The sequence below is a fragment of the Cynocephalus volans genome, chromosome 5 (assembly GCF_027409185.1).
Source record: "Cynocephalus volans isolate mCynVol1 chromosome 5, mCynVol1.pri, whole genome shotgun sequence".
NCBI classification, from domain to species: domain Eukaryota; kingdom Metazoa; phylum Chordata; class Mammalia; order Dermoptera; family Cynocephalidae; genus Cynocephalus; species Cynocephalus volans.
The window spans coordinates 132,795,679-132,815,340 of record NC_084464.1 but is presented as its reverse complement, the minus strand read 5'-3'; the positions used below and the strand labels follow the sequence as shown (position 1 = coordinate 132,815,340).

Below are 19,662 nucleotides of genomic sequence, written 5' to 3'. Positions count from 1 at the left end.
TTCATTTCTGATTGACCTTCTTTACTTGCACTAGAAATTTATGTTTTAGGAAATAATGACTTATATCCAATGTTCTGATACAGTATCATTTTTTAAAGCTAACATACCAGATTATTATTTTGTTGCCTTAAAACAATATGTAATGTAAAACAAAGCACTTTCCCCCCACTTCCACCTTCCTATGCCAAAAACTAACAAACAAAACATGTTTTCTGCAGGAAGGTACGTGTGTGCATGTGTGAGTGTGTATGTCTTCATTAAAAGGATAACCGGATGTACCAGCTTCCATTAACTATTCAGAAGCAAAAAGTGGATAAGCTCCACCAGCAGGAGCTTTGAGAAATGCCAAAGGAGTGATATTCTAGAAACCATATCTTCTATCTGTTTTTATGGGTCCGGACAGGTACTGCGTTTGCTGCCTGACACCCCACTCTACATGGTCTTTCAAAAAGACCCACTAGAGGTAGGTGATTGGACTCTAAATTTGGAAAGGGAAAGAATAGGGCTGAGTAGGGAAGGAAGACTGGTGGCTGCTGATCAGCTGTGTTTATCCACACTGAGCTAATCCATACGACCCAGGCAACACTTCCTGACTTTGGTGAGTTGCCAGGTGCACTTAGATAAAGGGAAAACTCAGGGACACAGGAAGAAGAAAGGCCACTATTTGCTCTTGATATCTGGCTGTTAAAACAATTTACTTAGATCACGCAGGTGAGTCCCCTGGTGCCAGCCAGTGGAACTGCGGCTCCACGCGGCTCCCTCACCTTGTTGCCTAGAACCCAGGTGGGGCGGAAGCTCCAGGCGCCACTACTGCGCCCTGAACAGGCTCCGCACAGGGGAGCCCGCCAGAAGCAGCTGACAGCAGCACCAGACAGTGGAACCGGGCAGCTCCACGTGGCTCCCTCACCCCGCTGCCTTGGACCCAGGCGGGAGAGAGCTCCAGGCCCCACCCTGGTGCCCTGAACCGGCATCGTGCCGGTGAGCCCCACGGTGCCAGCCAGCGGAACCACAGCTCCATGTGGCTTCCTAACCCCACTGCCTTGAACCCAGGCAGTGTGGGGAGCTCCAGGCCCTGCTCCTGCACCCTGAACCTGCTCTGTGCAGGTGAGCCCACCAGGGGCAGCTGGCAGCAACACCACCAGCAGAACCACACCGCTTCATGCAGCCGCTCAACCCACCTCAGACCTAGGGGGGAGTACCAGCCTACGGTTCCGACCTACCAGCAGAACTCCATGCACTAGGGGCTCATTCTACGACCACAGAGTCTAGAACAGGCTGAGGTGGTTTAATATAACTACCACCACACCTACTGTCAAGCAAAGACAATTCACCCCCCACAGTAGCAACCAAGGCCACTCCACAGCCAAACTCAGTGTAATAGAAGAAGAAAACCCCCTGCCAAATGACCAAGCATCAGTGAAAAAAACACTAGAAGCACAAACAATCAAGAAGAAATGACACCACCAAAAGGATACAGTAGTGCCCCAAAGTCAGACTTCATGGAACAGGGAGTCCTTGAAATGACTGAAAAAGAATAACGAGCAATGATCTTAAGAAAACTTGAAGAAATAAAGGAAGACTCAATTAGAGAACACAATGAAACAAGAAAAAACATCCAGAATATGAAGGAGGAAATCTACAAAGAGACTAATACCATATAAAAGAGTGTAACAGAACTTCTAGAAATGAAAGACTCACTCAATGAAATAAAAAACACAACTGAGAGCTTGAGCAGCAGGGTAGAGGAAGCAGAAGAATATCAGAGCTCAAAGATGGTCTTTTTGAAATAAGTCAAGCAGAGAAAAAAAAGGAAAAAAGAATTAAAAATAATGAGGAAAACCAACAAGAGTTAGCAGACAACCTCAAGTGCTCTAACATCCAAACTGTGGGTATTCCTGAAGGGCAGGAGAAAGGAAAAGGTATCAAAAACCTACTAAAGGAAATAGTAACAGAAAACTTCCCACGTGTAGGGCGAGATACAGACCTTCAGATCCAGGAAGCTCAAAGGTCCTCAAACAGATTCAACCAAAAAAGATCCTCCCCAGGACATATTATAGTTAAATTCACAAAGCTCAAAGACAGAGAATTCTACAAGCAGCAAGAGAAAAGCGTCAGGTCACTTATAGGGGAGCCCCCATCAAACTAACAGCAGACTTGTCAACCGAAACCCTACAGGCCAGAAGAAAGTGGAATGATATATTCAAAATACTAAAAGAAAAAAACTGCGAGCCAAGAGTTATTTATGCAGCAAGGCTCTCCTTCAGAAACAAGGGAGAAATAGTGTATTTACCAGATAAACAAAAGTTGTGGGAGTTCACCACCACATGACCAGCCCTGCAAGAAATTCTCAAGGGAGTCATTCATCTGGATTCTGAATAACGGTGACCATCATCACAAATGCACAAGAAAGAGCAAAACCCACAGTTAAAACAAAAATGCCAGCAAGAAAGAGAAAGAAGCTAAATCATTCCACCTTAAATTCCCAACTCACATTGAAGAAGAGAAATAAAAGGGGAAATAATGATCAAAAGATATTTGAACCACCTAAACAAGTAGCAATTAAATGACAGGAATTAAAAAACACTTCTCAATAACTACTCTGAATGTGAATAGACGCAATTCTCTATTCAAAAGGCACAGACTAACTGATAGGATTAAAAAGCTAGACCCAAGTATATGCTGTCTTCAAGAGACCCACCTCACCTGTAAAGCCACTCGTAGACTAAAAGTGAAGGGATGGAAAAAGATATACCATGCAAATAGAAACCAAAAATGAGCAGGAGTAGCTATTCTTATATTGGACAAAATCACTGGAAGCTATACAAATACATGGAAAATGAATAACAGGCTCCCAAATGACCTATGGGTCCAAGAAGAAATTAAACAGGAAATCAAAAAATTTCTAGAAACTAATGAAAATAAAGATACATCATACCAAAACTTGTGGGATACTGCAAAAGCAGTACTAAGAGGCAAATTTATTGTGGTAAATGCTTATATCAAAAAAATGGAAAGACTCCAAATAAACGACCTAACACTACACCTCAAAGAACTTGAAAAACAACAACAATCCAAACCTAAAGGCAGTAGATGGAAAGAAATAATTAAGATCAGAGCAGAACTAAATGAAATAGAGACCCAAAAAACAATAGAAAAGATCAAAACTAAAAGTTGGTTTTTCAAGAAGATAAATAAAATAGACAACCATTAGCTAGATTAACAAAAAAGGAGAGAGAAGACCCAAGTAACAAAAATTAGAAATGAAAAGGGAGACAGTACAACTGATACCACAGAAATACAAAAAACCATTAGAGACTATTATAAACAACGGTATGACAACAAATTTGAAAATCTGGAAGTTATGGATAAGTTTTTAGACACATAAATTACCAAGAAGAGATAGAAAACCTGAACAGACCAATAACAAGAAAGGAGATTGAAGCAGCAATTAGCAATCTTCTAACAAAAAAATATCCGGGTCCAGATGCCTTTACAGGTGAATTCTATTAAACTCTTAAAGAGGAGTTAATACCAATTCTCATGAAACTGTTCCAAATAATTGAAACAGATGCTACTCCCAAACTCATTCTATGAGGTCAACATAACTCTGATATCAAAACCAGATAAAGATACAACAAGAAAAGAAAATTACAGGCTGATATGCTTGATGAACCTAGATGCTAAAATCCTCAACAAAATATTAGCAATTAGAATACAGCAACATATTTAAAAAGTTATACACTATGATCAAGTGGGATTCATCCCAGGGATGCAAGGATGGTTCAACATATGAAAGTCAATAAATGTGATATATCACATCAACAAGCTCAAGGACAAAGACCATATGATCATCTCAATAGATGCTGAAAAGGCATTTGACAAAATTCAACATTCCTTCATGATAAAGACTCTCAACAAATTAGGTATAGAAGGAAAGTATGTCAACACAGTAAAAGACATTTATGACAAGCCCACCACCAGTATTATTCTTAATGGGAATAATTGAAGGCCTTCCCCTTAAGGACAGGAACAAGACAAGGATGTCCACTCTCACCATGTCTATTCAACATAGTACTGGAGGAACTAGCTAGATCAATCAGGCAAGAGAAAGAAATAAAGGGAATCCAGATTGGAAAAGATGAAGTCAAACTTTCCCTATTTGCAGATGACATGATACTATATATAGAAAAACCTAAAGACTCTATCGAAAAACTCCTAGAGCTGGTTAATAACTTCAGTAATGTTGCAGGATACAAAATAAATGCCCTCAAATCAGTAGCATTTATATACTCAAATTATGAATTAACAAAAAGAGAAATAAAGAAAGTAAGCCCATTTACAATTGTCATCAAAAAATACGATACCTAGGGGTCAATTTAACCAAGGAGGTGAAAGACTTCTATGAGGAAAATTACAAACAACTTCTGAAAGAAATTAAAGAAGATACAAAAAGATGGAAAGCTAGTCCATGCTCTTGGACTGGAAGAATTAACATTGTGAAAATGTCTATACTACCCAAAGTGATCTACAGATTCAATGCAATCCCCATCAAAATACCAATGACATTCTTCACAGAAATGGAAAAAACAATCTTACCTTTAATATGGAAAAACAGAAGACCCTGAATGGCCAAAGCAATCCTGAGCAAAAAAAAAAAAACAAAGCCGGAGGCATAACTCTGCCTGACTTCAAAATAGCATGGTACTGGTATAAAAATAGACATTCAGACCAGAGGAGTAGAATTGAGAACCCAGAAATCACTCCTCAGGCTTATAGCCATCTGATATTAGACAAAGGCAACAAAAATCTACATTGGGGAAAAGACTGCCTCTTCAACAAGTGGTGCTGGGAAAACTAGATATCCATATGCAGAAGAATGAAACTAGATATGCATCTCTCACCATACACTAAAATCAACTCAAAATGGATTAAAGACCTAGGTATAAGACCTGAAACTGTAAAATTACTAAGAGAAAATATAGTTGAAACACTTAAGCAGTTAGGTCTGGGCACAGGCTTTATGAACATGAGCCCAAAAGCACAAGCTGCAAAAGAAAAAATAAACAAATGGGACTATATCAAACTAAAAAGTTTCTGCACAGCAAAAGAAACAATCAACAGAGTGAAAAGACAACCTACAGAATGGGAGAAAATTTTTGCCAACTATGCATACGACAAGGTACTAATATCCAGAATATACATAGAACTCAAGCAAATATACAGTAAAAAAATTAATGACCCAATTAATAAATGGGCACAGGAGCTGAATAGATATTTTTCAAAGGAAGACATACAAATGGCCAAAAGATACATGAAAAAATGCTCAACATCACTAGTCATCAGGGAAATGCAAATTAAAACCACATTGAGATACCACCTCACTCCAGTTAGACTGGCTATAATAAAAAAGACAGTGAATAACTAATGCTGGTGAGGGTGTGGAGAGAAGGGAACACTACTGCACTGTTGGTGGGACTGTAAATTAGTACAACCACTTTGGAAAACAATTTGGAGGTTTCTCAAACAACTACAGATAGATCTTCCATATGATCCAGCAATCCCTCTTCTGGGTATATACACAGAGGAATGGAAATCATCATGTTGAAGAGATACCTGCACTCCCATGTTTATTGCAGCTCTATTTACAATAGCCAAGATATGGAACCAACCTAAATGTCCATCAATAGATGATTGGATAAGGAAACTGTGGTACATATACACTATGGAATATAACTCTGCCATAAAAAAGAATGAAATACTCCCATTTGCAACAACATGGATGAAACTGGAGAAAGTGATGTTGAGTGAAACAAGCAAAGCACAGAGGGATAAATACCGCATGTGCTCACTCATATGTGGGAGCTAAGAGAGAAAGGAAGGCAGGAGAGAAAGACCACAGTAGTGCCGTGATCCAACAGAGGGAGGGAACATTCCTAGGTCTACAAATCGGAGTTGAGGGGAGAGGGGGAAGGGGCTGGAGGTTGGGGGATAATTGGGAGGGGACAAAGGGGACAAAAGTAATTTTTGGTAATGGATATGCCCCCAGTATGAATCTGGTCACCACATCATGGACGGGAGGGAGGACACTCAGGTTTGCATCTCAAGAATATTCATAATGAATGAATGAATGAATGAAAATTAAAAATTAAAAATAATAAAACAATTTATGTAAATCACACCAAGCTGAATAAGAAGAGGCCAATGGGCTGAGCAGCAGAATAGAAAGGGAACCATCTCAAGACATGGAGGGAGTTTTCACATCCAGTTAAACTTGAGGCTAGTGTTATTTTTTGCAGTAAAGCTATGGAAAATACTGGAAGGTTAGGGCAGGCAGTTTGAAAACAAAAATCGTACTACTTGTAATTGTATGCTTGCCTCTTCGCCAGCATATTGGAAGAGAAACAGCCCAGCTGAAGATAATTTCCTCTTGCTTGGATACCCATCTGCAGTAATTGATTCTTAAAGGTCACCAGATCGCTTGCCAGCACGTTTTCATAGGAGGAGTCCAGCTTTCTGTTTTGACGTTAGTCAGACGCATATGTGGCACCTGAGGAACAAGGAGGAGACGGGGAAGAATCCGATTCTCTTTTGGCTCAGTCACGGTCAGCTTGGAAACCCTCACATGTCTGAGTGTATTATTTGGCCTACGCACCCTCCATCCCATCAAAATAACCCTTTTTTGTAATATTTTTATAACACCGTCTTAACTTTTTACACTTTGACTTTTTCCCCCCCATTCTTCTAAACTCTCCCCTTTCCTTGTTCCTTTCTCAAACTTCTAGGATCTTACTACATATGTCAGGTACTGTGCAGCTTGCTGGGCATGTATACAGGATACCAAACAGACTTGGCATTGGGATGTTTACAGTCTAAGGAAGATTTGAAAACAATTAATAACAACACAGTTACATAAATGCCATTAAGAAACTCACGTACAAAGTGCTATGTGTCCTGGATAATGACCTGCAAAACATTAAAAGTCCACATTAATTGCTATTGTGATAAAATTAATTTTGCTATCTATCCATTAATAAGTGGTAGGTTTTTTTTTTTTAACTTTCCTTTCTTTTTATAAAGTTTATTCTTAGAAGGTTGCCTTGATTTTGCTATCTGTCCATTAGTAAGCTGTTGAAGTTTTTTTTTTTTTTTAAGTTTTCTTTCTTTCAAAAATTTATTCTTAGAAGCCTGCCTTGACTGATTGATTTCACCCAACATTTATCAAATGCTTATTAGGTGTCAGCCAGGCACAATGTTTGGATTTGGGGCTGCAAAAGCAAATGACAAGGGCCATGACTAAACGTAGCTCATGGTTTTATAGGTGAGATAGATTTTTAAAGCAATACTATATTCAGGTAGGTATACTATGAGAACACAGAGCAAGAAAAAATTACTTTTCTCTGATGGATTTCGTGGGAGATTGGTGGGTTAGGTGAAGTCACAAAGAGAGGATGACACTTGAGCTAATGCTTGAAAATGATTAAGAGTTCACCAAGACCAACTGGTGGCACTGTGTTGAATTCAGGTTTTACCAAAGTTTAGGTGCATTGCAGTGGGTTTTTACAGCTATTGGAGTACAAACATTTCAAAAGTAGTTATTGCTCATCTTTGTTCTTAGGTCTTTTGGTTGCCCTGATGACTCTGGTCATATTACTCAATCCCTTGTCCCTCTCTCAAGGCCTCTCCTACATAACGCTAATCCTCCATTTTTCTAACCATGACCTGATAGTGTCTTGCAAGTTAATTTTCCACCATCTACTCACCTCTGAGCCACTTTTCATCTCCAAAGGACCCATTAACTTGCACCGCTCAACAAAGAACCACCTACTCTGGGTCTAGCATGGAGCAGAGGCTTTGAAATTCCAGCCTTTCCCCATCTCCAACAGGTCCTGAAAGTGAAAGGGAACAGAATAGAGATATGTTCTTCCACGATTAATTATTCAACCACCCACTCAGACCCTAGAAAGTAGAAATTGCCACAGATTTCATTTTAATAATTTCATCCCTGTGAGTCACACTTGACTCCTGACCTCACGTTTTCTAGGTATTTTATACTAGAATCACTTGTTTTTTATTGTATCATCATATATCACACCATGATATCATCCTTACAATAAAACATAAATGCAGTTACCGTATACCCTGACAGATCATCATATGCCAATTTTTCTTAGCATTAGATACCAGTCAGTTAGGATTTGCTGCCGAGTTTCCAATTGTCTTAAATACAAAAACTGAAAAGAGTAATTGAGTCTGTTTCCTAGACTACCAAGAGCAGTCTTGACTGCCAGGAACAGTGACAATAATGGATCGACTACAAATGAAGGTAAGTTAACAGGAGGGACATAAGTGTTTTTGATGGAATTGGGGTCTATTTTTGATGGTTTACAATTGCCTGAGTTATATAGTTATGATAATGAATTCTGCTGTCGTTTTTGTTCCTTAAAGTGACTGGACTAAAGAAACCCAATTGTTTTAAGTTCTGAGTAAAAGCAGCCCAAGTCCAATTTCAGGGAGTCTTTGTTTTCTGAACTTTTCCTAAATTTTCTCTTTGAAGGTGGAGAAAATACTGCTTTCTGGGGAAAGGTATGTTCTTGAAACAACTGCATAAAGCTAAAAATAGTGGGAGTTGAACATAAGAATGCCTGGAGAGAAGAGCACCAAACTGTAGATTCTGGTTACTATATTTGACTATAAATGTCTCCAAAAAAGGAAGAAGACAAAATCCTTATAGGTTATATTAAAAATCCAATTGATGTTATTTGAAAAGCAGCTGTCTTTTATGGTGTAAGGTTTCCTTTCTTTAAACAACCCATTTTGTTCCATTTATTTTTCTGAGAATTCAGTATCAATTCAACTGGCTTAGTATATTAGACATTATTGGTTGGATAACTGAATTGAGTTTTGTAGTCATAAAATAAAAATCATAATAGTCTACTACAATGTATAGATTAACTTCCTTCATTATTTTTAAGAATGCCTGGTTCCCTTTAAGTTCATAGATGTCATTCTCTTCAGAAAACATTTGAGATTCGCAAGGACAACATGAGAATTGCTGTCTGAAAATGGCCAATGATCCATCTAAACCTGGTGCTGTATTTCTTTGGAATACAGTGTTTGGGTATTAAAAAGAGAATAACATTTTTATATATCTGCTGGGAAACAATATATGTACAGCTATATGTTGTAGTGACGAATCTGGAGAGATCTTATCAGTTTTTTAAAAATTCATCTAACCCCTTATTCTTTAATTTTGACAGTAAGTGACAGTGTGGCAACACTCTAGCTTTGAGTGCCCAAATTTTTCTTCAGACTAATCTGTCAGATGCCATTTATCTTTGCACAGTAGCAACAGAATTGGCAGTACTCCTAACTTTCTTTGTTGATTGCTTCTGAGTTCCAAAATGAATTTTCTTTGTTGTTGTGCCAAATAGGTTCTGAGGTCCAAGGAAATGAAGCATGATATTTGGCTCAGAAATTCAAAATTTATTGCATGTTCTTTTGTTGATGTATGTCATTGACTGAGGCACTTTTCAGTAATTCAGCAAAGTCATTATTCATGCTCTCAATTCTTCCTCACACAATGCCTGACCACTAATTTGGAGCTACCTTATTTTCTGAGAATATACAACATTTAAATTTTGGACGAGTCTTCAAAGTTAGTGTTAAATATAATATAAGGCAAGACTATTACATGGATAAAGAGCCATGTGAAAAACTCGTGAGATATCAGGGATTGATAATACACTTAAAAACCTGTGCTTCAGGCAGAATGAAGAGCCCATTTGAAAAGTATCTAAAGGGATAGTTCTGGGGGTTGTGGACGTTTAAAGTATGGCTTCATGCACAGAATAAATGCTTTTGGGAAATCTCTAAATGATGTGGATGTAAATATTGTCAAAGGCTGATTTGTTTCCTTGAGCAATCTCAGTTTCAAGGGTAGAAACATTTTCTTTATGTATTGTGAATGCTCTTGCTCCTAGAAATCCTATTCTTCAAGTGTTAAAATGAACCCTCTCTTATCTCACCCCATATTCAAGAATCAAGTCAAAAGAGATTAAAGACTTAAATGTAAGACCTGAAACTGTAAAACATAGGGGAAAAGCTCCATGACACTGGTCTGGACAATGATTTCATGGACATGGCCCCTAAAGCACAAGCAACAAAAAGCAAAGATAGACAAATGGTATTACATCAAACTAAAAAGCTTCTGCACAGTAATGGAAACAATTAACAGAGTGAAGAGGCAACCCGTAGACTGGGAGAAAATATTTGCAAATCATACATATGATAAAGGGCTAATATCCAAACTATGTAAGAAACACCAACTACTCAATAACAAGGAAACAAACAACCCAATTAAAAATTGAGCAAAGGACCTGAACAAACATTTCTCAAAAGAAGACATACAAATGGGCAACAGGTGTATTAGAAAATGCTCAGCATCATTAATCATTAGGTAAACACAAGTTGAAACCACAATGAAATATCACCTCACACCTGTTAGAATGGCTATTATCAAAAAAACAAAAAAGTGTTGGAGAGGATGTGGAGAAAAGGGAACCCTTGTACACTGTGAGAATAGAAATTACTACAGCCATTACAGAAAACAGTATGAATGTTCCTCAAAAAACTAAAAATAGAACCACCATGTGACCTAGTATCCCACTTGTGGGTATATATCCAAAGGAATTAAAATTAGTATGTTGAAGACGTACTTGCGCTCCCATGTTCATTGTAGCTCTGTTCACAATAGCCAAGAAAAGGAAACAACGTAAGTGCCTATGAACACATGAATGGATAACGAAAATGTGGAATATATACATGATAGATTACTATTCAGCCTTAAAAAAGAAGGAATTCTATCATTGGTGACAACATGCATGAATCTAGAGGACATTATGCTAAGTGAGATAAGCCAGGGAAATACTGCAGAAAAGCAAATACTGCATGATCTCACTTATATGTGGAATCTAAAAACGTTGAACCACAGAAGTAAAGAGTAGAATGGTGGTTACCAGAGGCTTCAGGAGGGTGGGCGGATGGGGAAAGGAGAGGTGTTAGTCAAAGGGTACAAAGTTTCACTCAGACAGGAGGAAAAAGTTCTACTGATTTATTGCACAGCATGGTGACTATGGTAAATAATAATGTACATTTCCAAATTACTAAAAGAGACTTTAAATGTTCTTACCACGAAGAAATAAGTATGTGAGATGATGAACATGCTAGCTATTCTGATTTAATCATTTCACAATGCGTGCATGTAGCATAACAACACATTGTACCCCATACTTGTAAATGCATACAATTATTATTTGTAAATTAAAATTAAAATTAACACTTTTTAAAAATGTACCCTCTCTCGTGGTCCTAAATCAGTTACACTGACTCATCTAAGGAGATGGAATGTCTGATTCTCATTACATTCCTGAAAAAGAGGCAGATGACATATATACCATTACTCCATTTTAACTAAAAGATTAATATAACCATTAATTCATTGAATACACATTAATTGAGGGCCTAACGGGTGTCAGAGAAATTCCAGATGTTGAAGACAGATAGACAAAACCCATGTTTTTAAAAAAGCTAAAATCTGTGTGGACTCTAGTGCAGACATTATACATTATAAACTGGTAATGTTTGTTTTGATCTGCATGGTCTTTTTTTTTTTTTTTTTTTTTTTTTTTTTTTTGTAAACGTGTAGTTAAAAAAGAGATAGTTTTCTCTCTAAACTCGGGTGTTTATGAATCCCTTGAAAACCTAACTTTGGGCTACTGCCTACATGGGACATCCACTTTCTAGTATGTGCACCAAACCACTTCGCTCTTTATATGTAAAAGTAATGCAAAGGAGAGAAATCGCAAGAATCTAGACTTGACAATTCAACAGATGTGAGAGACTGTGGGGACTGTGGTGAGCAGAATTTTGAGATGGCCCACAAAACCTTGGCTCCCTGGTGTTATTCCTGTGATTATATGGCAAAGAGGAGGTTATCCAGATGGTCCTAACCTAATCACATGATCCTTTTAAAAGCAGTCTTCTCTGATTGGGAGCAGGAGAGAGATTTGATGAGAGCTGAAGCATGAGAAGTATTCAACACACCTGTGAGAAGGACTTGACATGGCTGGTTGAAGATGCAGGGGGTAAGCCAAGGAATGCTTCTAGAAGCTAGGAAAGACTCCCAGCTAACAGCAGCAAGAAGACAGTGACCTTGGTCCTACAAGAAACTGAATTCAGCCAATAGCCTGAAAGAGATTGGATGGTGATTTTTTTTCCCCCGCAAAGCCTGTAAATAATAGCCCAACCCAGCTGGTAATTTGCTTTCAGCCTCATGAAACTCTGAGCAGAGAACCCAGTTGAGCTCACCTGGGCTTTTGAGCTGGAGACCTGTGAGATAATAGATAGGTGTTGTTTTAAGTCACTAAATTTGTGGTAATTTGTTACAACAGTAACAGAAAAACCAATCGAAGCAAGGAAATAACTAGGGTCAATTTGGATGACTAGAAACATGCAAGTATCTTTACTTAAAATAGTGAATATGAGAAATGGAATCAGATTGAAAAAGAAATTTGGTTGAATTTAGCTTCTGACTCAGATCCTTGACTGGGTCATCCAGTTTCATTCATTCTTTCTTGTATTCACTCAGGAAGCATTTATGATGTATACATGGAATGCTAGGTATTGGGTTTGTGCAGAGGATACTGATAAAATTGATCTAGACCCAAAGCCTGGCACATAATAAGCACTCAATCTATGTTGAACTGAGTTGAATTATATTAAATGCCTTTGAGGAGCCCCAGTCTGGTGCCTTAAGCCATATAGTGAATCAATGCCTGTATCTTCACAGCCTTCCCCCTTCCACTGCCATACTGTTTTGATAACTTTTTTATTAACCTTATTGTATATTTTCTACATACATATAATCACCTTGTTTATCTCTGAACACAGAAATACCATAGTTTAATTCTTCACTCCACAATTAAGGTGTGTGGGTGTGTGTTTGAAAATTGCAACTATTGTACCATTCACAGTTCACCACTAAATTGATGGATTGGACAGACTGGGTTCCTTTGTCTGCAGGTTGTTCCTCTACCTGAAATCTACAGTAGATGTTAGGCCGCGGATTCAGTCTCCTGACTTGCTGTCATGATATATCAGCAGGAAACATGCTGGCCAAGAGCAGATCCTGATGTCATAGCAAAGCTTATTTTGTTGCATCCAGTTTCAATGCAACAATCTCCAACAACTGTACAGAGGCAGAGCTTTGTGTAAGTCTTTCCTTTGGCTTTTGTTGCAGCATTTGCTGTATATTTAGTCTTGTTGTGGGGAAGGATTCCAGATCTCTTGAGGTGTGCATTGTTGAATCACAACTTCCCTCTTAAGCATTTTTCTGGGAAAAAAACAATAGCCAGTATTCAATTAAAATTCTGGGAAAAGGATATGTTTATTTGCTCCTGCTCTCATGATCTTCTTGTCTTACTACAGATTGTCTTAAATTATTTGGTACCAATATTTTCATAAGATTGTTTTGACACAAATGGAATTTCTTAAAAGGACAAAAGAAAAGTTTCTGTTTTTTTTTTTTTTTAATTTTACACTATTTGATTTAGAACAGATGAAAAGAGATAAAAGAGATTTTAAAATATCAGCACAAACAATATCACTGTAAAACATAATTATAAATAGCTTTAAAAGTAGTGAGAATTAGCAACCAGTTTTATAAATTTATGTAGAATGCCTATAAGTAATAATAATAATGATAAGGTATAATTTGACCCTCCTCCCACAACCAGGCATGCCACACCAGCTCCTCAGGGCCCGCCCAGGGACCTGGGGCATGGAGAAAAGTACCGGACCACCCTCCCACAACCAGGCACACAGCACCAGCACCTCAGGGCCCACCCCAGGACCAGAGGCATGGAAAAGGGGACCAGACACACCCCACAGCCAGGCACCACCAGCACCAAGGAGCATGCCAAAAACATCACCTCCATGTGGGTAGCCCACCACAGCCAGCATAATAACCATGGCTGCCACAAAAGTGGCTAGATGCCACAACCACCATGCAGATGGTCCGTCAACCACTGAAGTGCATTGATACAGGAGAGTCACCAGCAGAGACAAAGAAAAGAAGAGGACGTCTCTCTCCACAAAGCCCATTTCAGAGTGACAGAAGAAGCATCTGCTCTATGATAATATTGGGGGACCTGATCACACCTCTCAGCATTGGACAGATCATCTAGGCAATACATTAACAGAGTAACCCTTATTCTTTCAGAAGGAGAGAAGAAATCTAGGGTAATTATAGGGGGGAGGGGAGAGGGAATGGGAGAAGGGGAGAGATTGGACAAGGGGAATAAAGAATAATTACAATTTGTAACAATACATATGCTAGTAATATTGATTTGATCAACATATCTCAGTGTTCAACCCCCAAAATATGTATAATCGATTTTGATTCAATAAATAAAATTATAAAAAAAGAAATTAATGTAACATGCCTATAAGTAATAATAATAATGATAAGATATGAAGACTTTATAAATTGAAGAATGCTTAAAATTAATAACATTGAAAAGATATAGGTAAATAGAGATATGTAAATATAGATGTCTTAAATTCATTTACCTCTTCAGATAAGCCTTCCCAATTAGTCCTGCAAATGCATTAACCTTCCCTCATGTCCTATATTCTGTTTCTTTCATATTATCCCATTTTATCTTCTACATAAGTTATCAATAACTGAAAAGATCACATTTATTATTCTGATGTTGGGTTTCTTGTCTGTGCTCTTCAATCCTCAAACAGAATATGAATTCCTTGAAGAGGTTCTTTCTTGCTCACAGTTGTATTGCCAATGCTTACTACATAATAGAATGCTAATAATTATTTTTACACAAATAAACTTGCTGATCAAATATGGTAAGTAATTTTGCCATAAACATATTGAAAAGTTGTAAAAACTAGAAATAGATGCAAGTAATAAAATATAGTGCTTTAATTTTTTTTTTTTGTTTTGGTGTAGTAGAAAAAGCTGTAGACTTAGAACATGTATAGCTGGTTCACTCATTTATCCAGCCAGCCAGGATGTACTGTGTGCCAGCCATATGTGGACACCCTTCTCTCTCTTTCATTTACTAATCATATGACCTTAGACAAGTCACAACATGACTGAGCATTTTCCCTTTTCAATAAAGTAATAGCAATGATCTTCATCTACTTCACCCATGAAGTCTAAATGAAACATTTTTTTAAAAGTGCCTTGAAGATTGTGAGATGCTCTACAAAAGAAAGATATCATCATTATGTCTGCTCTGGGTCAAATGTATCCCCTAAAGATTCATGTATTGGAAACAATGCCCACTGTAACCGTGTTAAGAGGGCAGGAAATCCCCTTAAGGTAATGAAAGGTGGGGCCTTTAAGAGGTGATTAGATTGTGAGGACTGTGCCCTGTGAGTGGATTGATCCATTCATGGAGTAATGAGTGTGGTTCTGATGGCTTTAAAAGGAGAACAAGTGAGCAGGTTAGTTCTCTCTTGCTCAGCCCATTCTCACCATGTGACACCCTGTGTTGCTGTAGAAGGCGGCCCTCACCAAGTATGTTCCCTAGACCTTGAACTTCCCAGCCTTCAAAACTGTAAGAAATTAATTCTATTTCTTTATAAATTACCCAGTCTCAGGTATTGTTACAAGCAACAGAAACAGACTAATATAATGTCTAACATAATTGTCACTAGTAATAACCATATTCAAATAAATGAGTGCCAAGAAAATAAGAATATTCATTCATTTGTATTCAAAAAGATCTTGGTACAGTACTCATATGTGGTTACGAAAATGAAGGCTAAAAATGTACTCCTATGCAATTTTTACTTGGGGTTTAAAAGAAAAAATCATATGTTATATGATCGATAGCAGTACATTATTCATTTGTTCATTTTACAAACATTTTTTTGTACCAAACAGCATGCAAAGCTCTATGCTAGGCACTCTATGTGCAATAAAATGTTTAGAGAAGGCAAATTAAGAATAAGTCTGTGTTCTTCCAAATTAAAAGAAATCAATTAATCAAATTATTTCAGATATTTTAATATCCCTAATCATTTTAACAAAATCTGGATTATTGTCTTGTTCCCACTTTCAATTCAGGGTATTGACATCATGTAGTGCTGACTACAGGTAACATTTTTAGAACACTCCATCTGTGCCAGTAACAAGCAGTATTCTATTTGCATTATATAATTTAATACTTGCAACAAACCTAAAGGATAGATATTCCCATTTTACATATTGGAAAACTAAGGTGGCATTACTCAGAGGCCAAACTCTTAGCCACTATTTTGTTTTATCTCAGTTTTTGTTGTCAGAATGCCTAGACACATCATATTATCTAAAGATCAGTAAAGCTCAGTAATGTAATATGTTAGTGATAATTGCTCTCTTCATCAGGCTCAGGTCCTAACTTGTATGTGTAGGTCAAGAAACAAATAAGAACTAGAACTTTATAGGCAACTTTCCATGTCTCTCCCATTTACCACATTTTGTCAGCATAAAATGATGGATCCGTTATACATGACAAATATAGTAATGCTTCCAAAAAGCTGGTAAATGTTTTAAAGCATGTCAAACCAAAGCCTGCAGCAAACCCTTTTTTGACAACTGCAGATGTCCCAACATGACTGCCTCTGTTGTGTTCAAGAAGAGAGATGTGGCTCAGGAAACACCACATGCTGGTTGAAGCATGCTGGATTCCAGATGGTGCTGGGCCTTTCTAATTAATTACCCCTCAAGTGTAGACACAATACTCATTTTAAAAAATGTTAAAAGTGTCATAATTCAAGTGGGAGAGAATTTTTATTTATACCCTGACAACAGAAATCCTCCTTAGCTTAATATGATAAAAATCAGATGTGAAGTTCTTCTATTTACAGAGGTAGAGTTTCCACTGACATCCATGACTGAGAAAGATTAGAACAGATAACATCATGAAGAAGTTTGGCTTTGCTGGAGCAGAAATACGCCAAGAGGAAGGATATCCATCAAGTGCCTCATTCTGAGCCTGCTCCAGAGGTTTCTTGTGCAGACGGGAGGACAGAGTATGTGGTTGCTGCGAGCCCAAGAGTAAAATAAGTTCAGAACTCACTTATAACTGTTTAGTCTTAGAATCTGCTCATGTGACTGGCAAGAATCCCAAAAGTAGTCTTATTGCTTTACCCATGGGTTCATCTAGAAGTGCTGGAGAAGGTGGCTTGGTTTATCTGCCATTATGATCAGAACTCTTATGTCACCAAGATCTTCCATTTTGCACAGAACTCTATGTATCACATACAACCTAGAACAATGCATCCAGGTAAGTCTAGATTTAGGAGACCATTACTGTCACTGTCTGGTTTAGCTTCACTGCCATCATTTCAACATGCCAAGAATCTCTTCATCTGTTGTAGGAAACTCCAATGAGCTGATTTTTGGCTCTTGTCCCACACTGCTACCAGTAGGCTGTGTGTGACCTTGATTATGCTTTCATTTTCTCCACTAATGAATGTGAGTTTGAAAATTTTCTTCTAAATCTAGAAACCTCTTTTTACTAACTGTTTTGAAGTTGACATTTCTTTTCATATATGGACGCCTCTATGCCTTTAGCTATTTATTTACATCTCTTCTACCTTAAACCCAATCCAAATGCTGAAATGTGTCTTCAAACTCATTCATTCTCTTATACAGAGACTTTATCCTTCAACTAGGACACCATATATTTTTCATGTTACTGAATCTTTGGCAACAAGGTAGGGTCTAAGGAGATATCAATTATTTATAGGGCTTTTATTGGAAGGAGGCAATAATAGCAGGCCTGTGATCATTACTGACAGTTTGAGGAGGTCTTTGCATGAGAAAGCAGAAGTGCAGCTAATTTCCATGTACTTCCTGGTGACATGTGAGAATAACATTGAAACCCTAAGCTCGACAAGCCCAGTATGAGGGTACTTCAAGAAGTTTGTGAAAAAATAAAATTAAGAGATAGTATAATCTTTCCACAAACTTTTTGAAGAGCCCTTGTATATGATTTTTTCTCCACATCTTTCCTAACTTTAAAATTTTATATTATTATTGTTTTGTATATTTCATATTATCATTGCTTTGTTGGGTCAATGGTAGTTCTGTCTTAAGTTTTTCTCAACTGAAAAAGAAGCTTATATTATAAAAGTTCGTTAATTGTTAGCACAAAACTAAGAATACCCTATACAAATATGAAAGATTATAAGGTATCTTTAACAATAATCTATGCTACTGAAGTACAAAATAGCATATTGTTTACTATCTAATGGTTTAAAACAAATTTTTAGTTATCTGAAATGTTTTTTTTTAAAAAAGCTTGTTTAATTAGAAAAGGAAGAGCTACATGAAGGCTTTGGGGAATAGCTCTGAGTAAAAGAAACAAAAAACACTCTCTTAAAAGGTATTTAGATGTTGTCACAAGGTGATGTGAAGAGTCTAGTTTAGCTTGGTTGTTTCATGGCAACAAGGGAGTAACGGAAGTTAAAAGGGGAAGGTGTAGACTCAGGGGAAGTAAAGTAGAGACATGGAGTGGGGGGATAGCAGGAGTGGGGGGTTAGGGGATGTTTGTATGTTAGGTGATGTGAAGAGTCTAGTTTAGCTTGGTTGTTTCATGGCAACAAGGGAGTAACGGAAGTTAAAAGGGGACGGTGTAGACTCAGGGGAAGTAAAGTAGAGACGTGGAGTGGGGGGTGGCAGGAGTGGGGGGTTAGGGGATGTTTGTATGTTAAGAAACTTGGCGTGTGCTCTTTCTTCCCATGCCCATGTGCTCCCACAAATGTGTTCAGCATTCCTAAAACTCACCGGACTTTCTGTAAGAAGTGTGGCAAACACCAACCCTACAAAGTGGCCCAGAATAAGAAGGGCAGGGATTCTCTGTATGCCCAGGGAAAGTGGCGTTATGACAGGAAGCAGAGTGGCTACGGTGGGCAGACTAAATTAATTTTCTGGAAAAAGGCTAAAACTGCCAAGAAGATTGTGCTGAGGCTTGAGTGTGTTGAGACTAACTGCAGATCTAAGAGAATGCTGGCGAGTAAGAGATGCAAGCATTTTGAAGTGGGAGGAGATAAGAAGAGCAAGGACCAAGTGATCCAGTTTTAAGCTTTATCATTTGTTTTATTGTGAAGACAATAAAATCTTGAGGTTATGTTCACTTCATTTGGTTACAGTTGGTCTTTGGGGAGGGAATAAACTACAGCCATCAATAAAATTTCCCTTGTTGGGAAAAACAAAAAGAAACTTGGCATGTGCCTATTGTACTATCTTCAGAGGCTTAATGGCCCTCTTCAAAACAACAACGCTTCTCACATCTCCTCTTCTTTAACTGGTATGAATACCTCTCTTTCTTTCTAAACTGCCCTCAAAGATGATTTTGTCTTTAGAAGTAACTGCACAAAACATATGCCCTATGGGCATTTTTTCTTGAGTTGAGTCCATGAACATTTTTCTATAATGTGAACTAAGTACTAAAATCTATAACCAATTCATGCTCAGTGATGAGTTATCACTGGTAAGTGTTATGCATTTAATCTACATTGTTTCCCTCTTACCTTGAGAGAATTGGAAGAGTATGAAAAAGTGTAGTTCTATCAGCAGAGTATTCCACAGGC

At 37.8% G+C, this 19,662-nt stretch overlaps 1 protein-coding gene across 1 annotated transcript; it reads left to right on the top strand.

The window, feature by feature from the left end:
• The first annotated feature begins 8,302 nt into the window (after positions 1–8,302).
• Positions 8,303–19,153, top strand: LOC134379158 (large ribosomal subunit protein eL42-like). Its single transcript, XM_063098362.1, has 2 exons — positions 8,303–8,323; positions 18,785–19,153. The coding sequence occupies exons 1-2, from the start codon at positions 8,303–8,305 to the stop codon at positions 19,151–19,153; spliced, it is 390 nt and encodes a 129-aa protein (XP_062954432.1).
• The last annotated feature ends 509 nt before the right edge of the window (positions 19,154–19,662 follow it).

Bases quoted from the DNA above. Each gene is read 5' to 3' on its own strand.
- LOC134379158 (XM_063098362.1), top strand. From the start codon at position 8,303: ATGGATCGACTACAAATGAAG. The intron at 8,324-18,784 runs GTAAGTTAACAG...TTGTATGTTAAG, and splicing joins TGGATCGACTACAAATGAAG to AAACTTGGCGTGTGCTCTTT.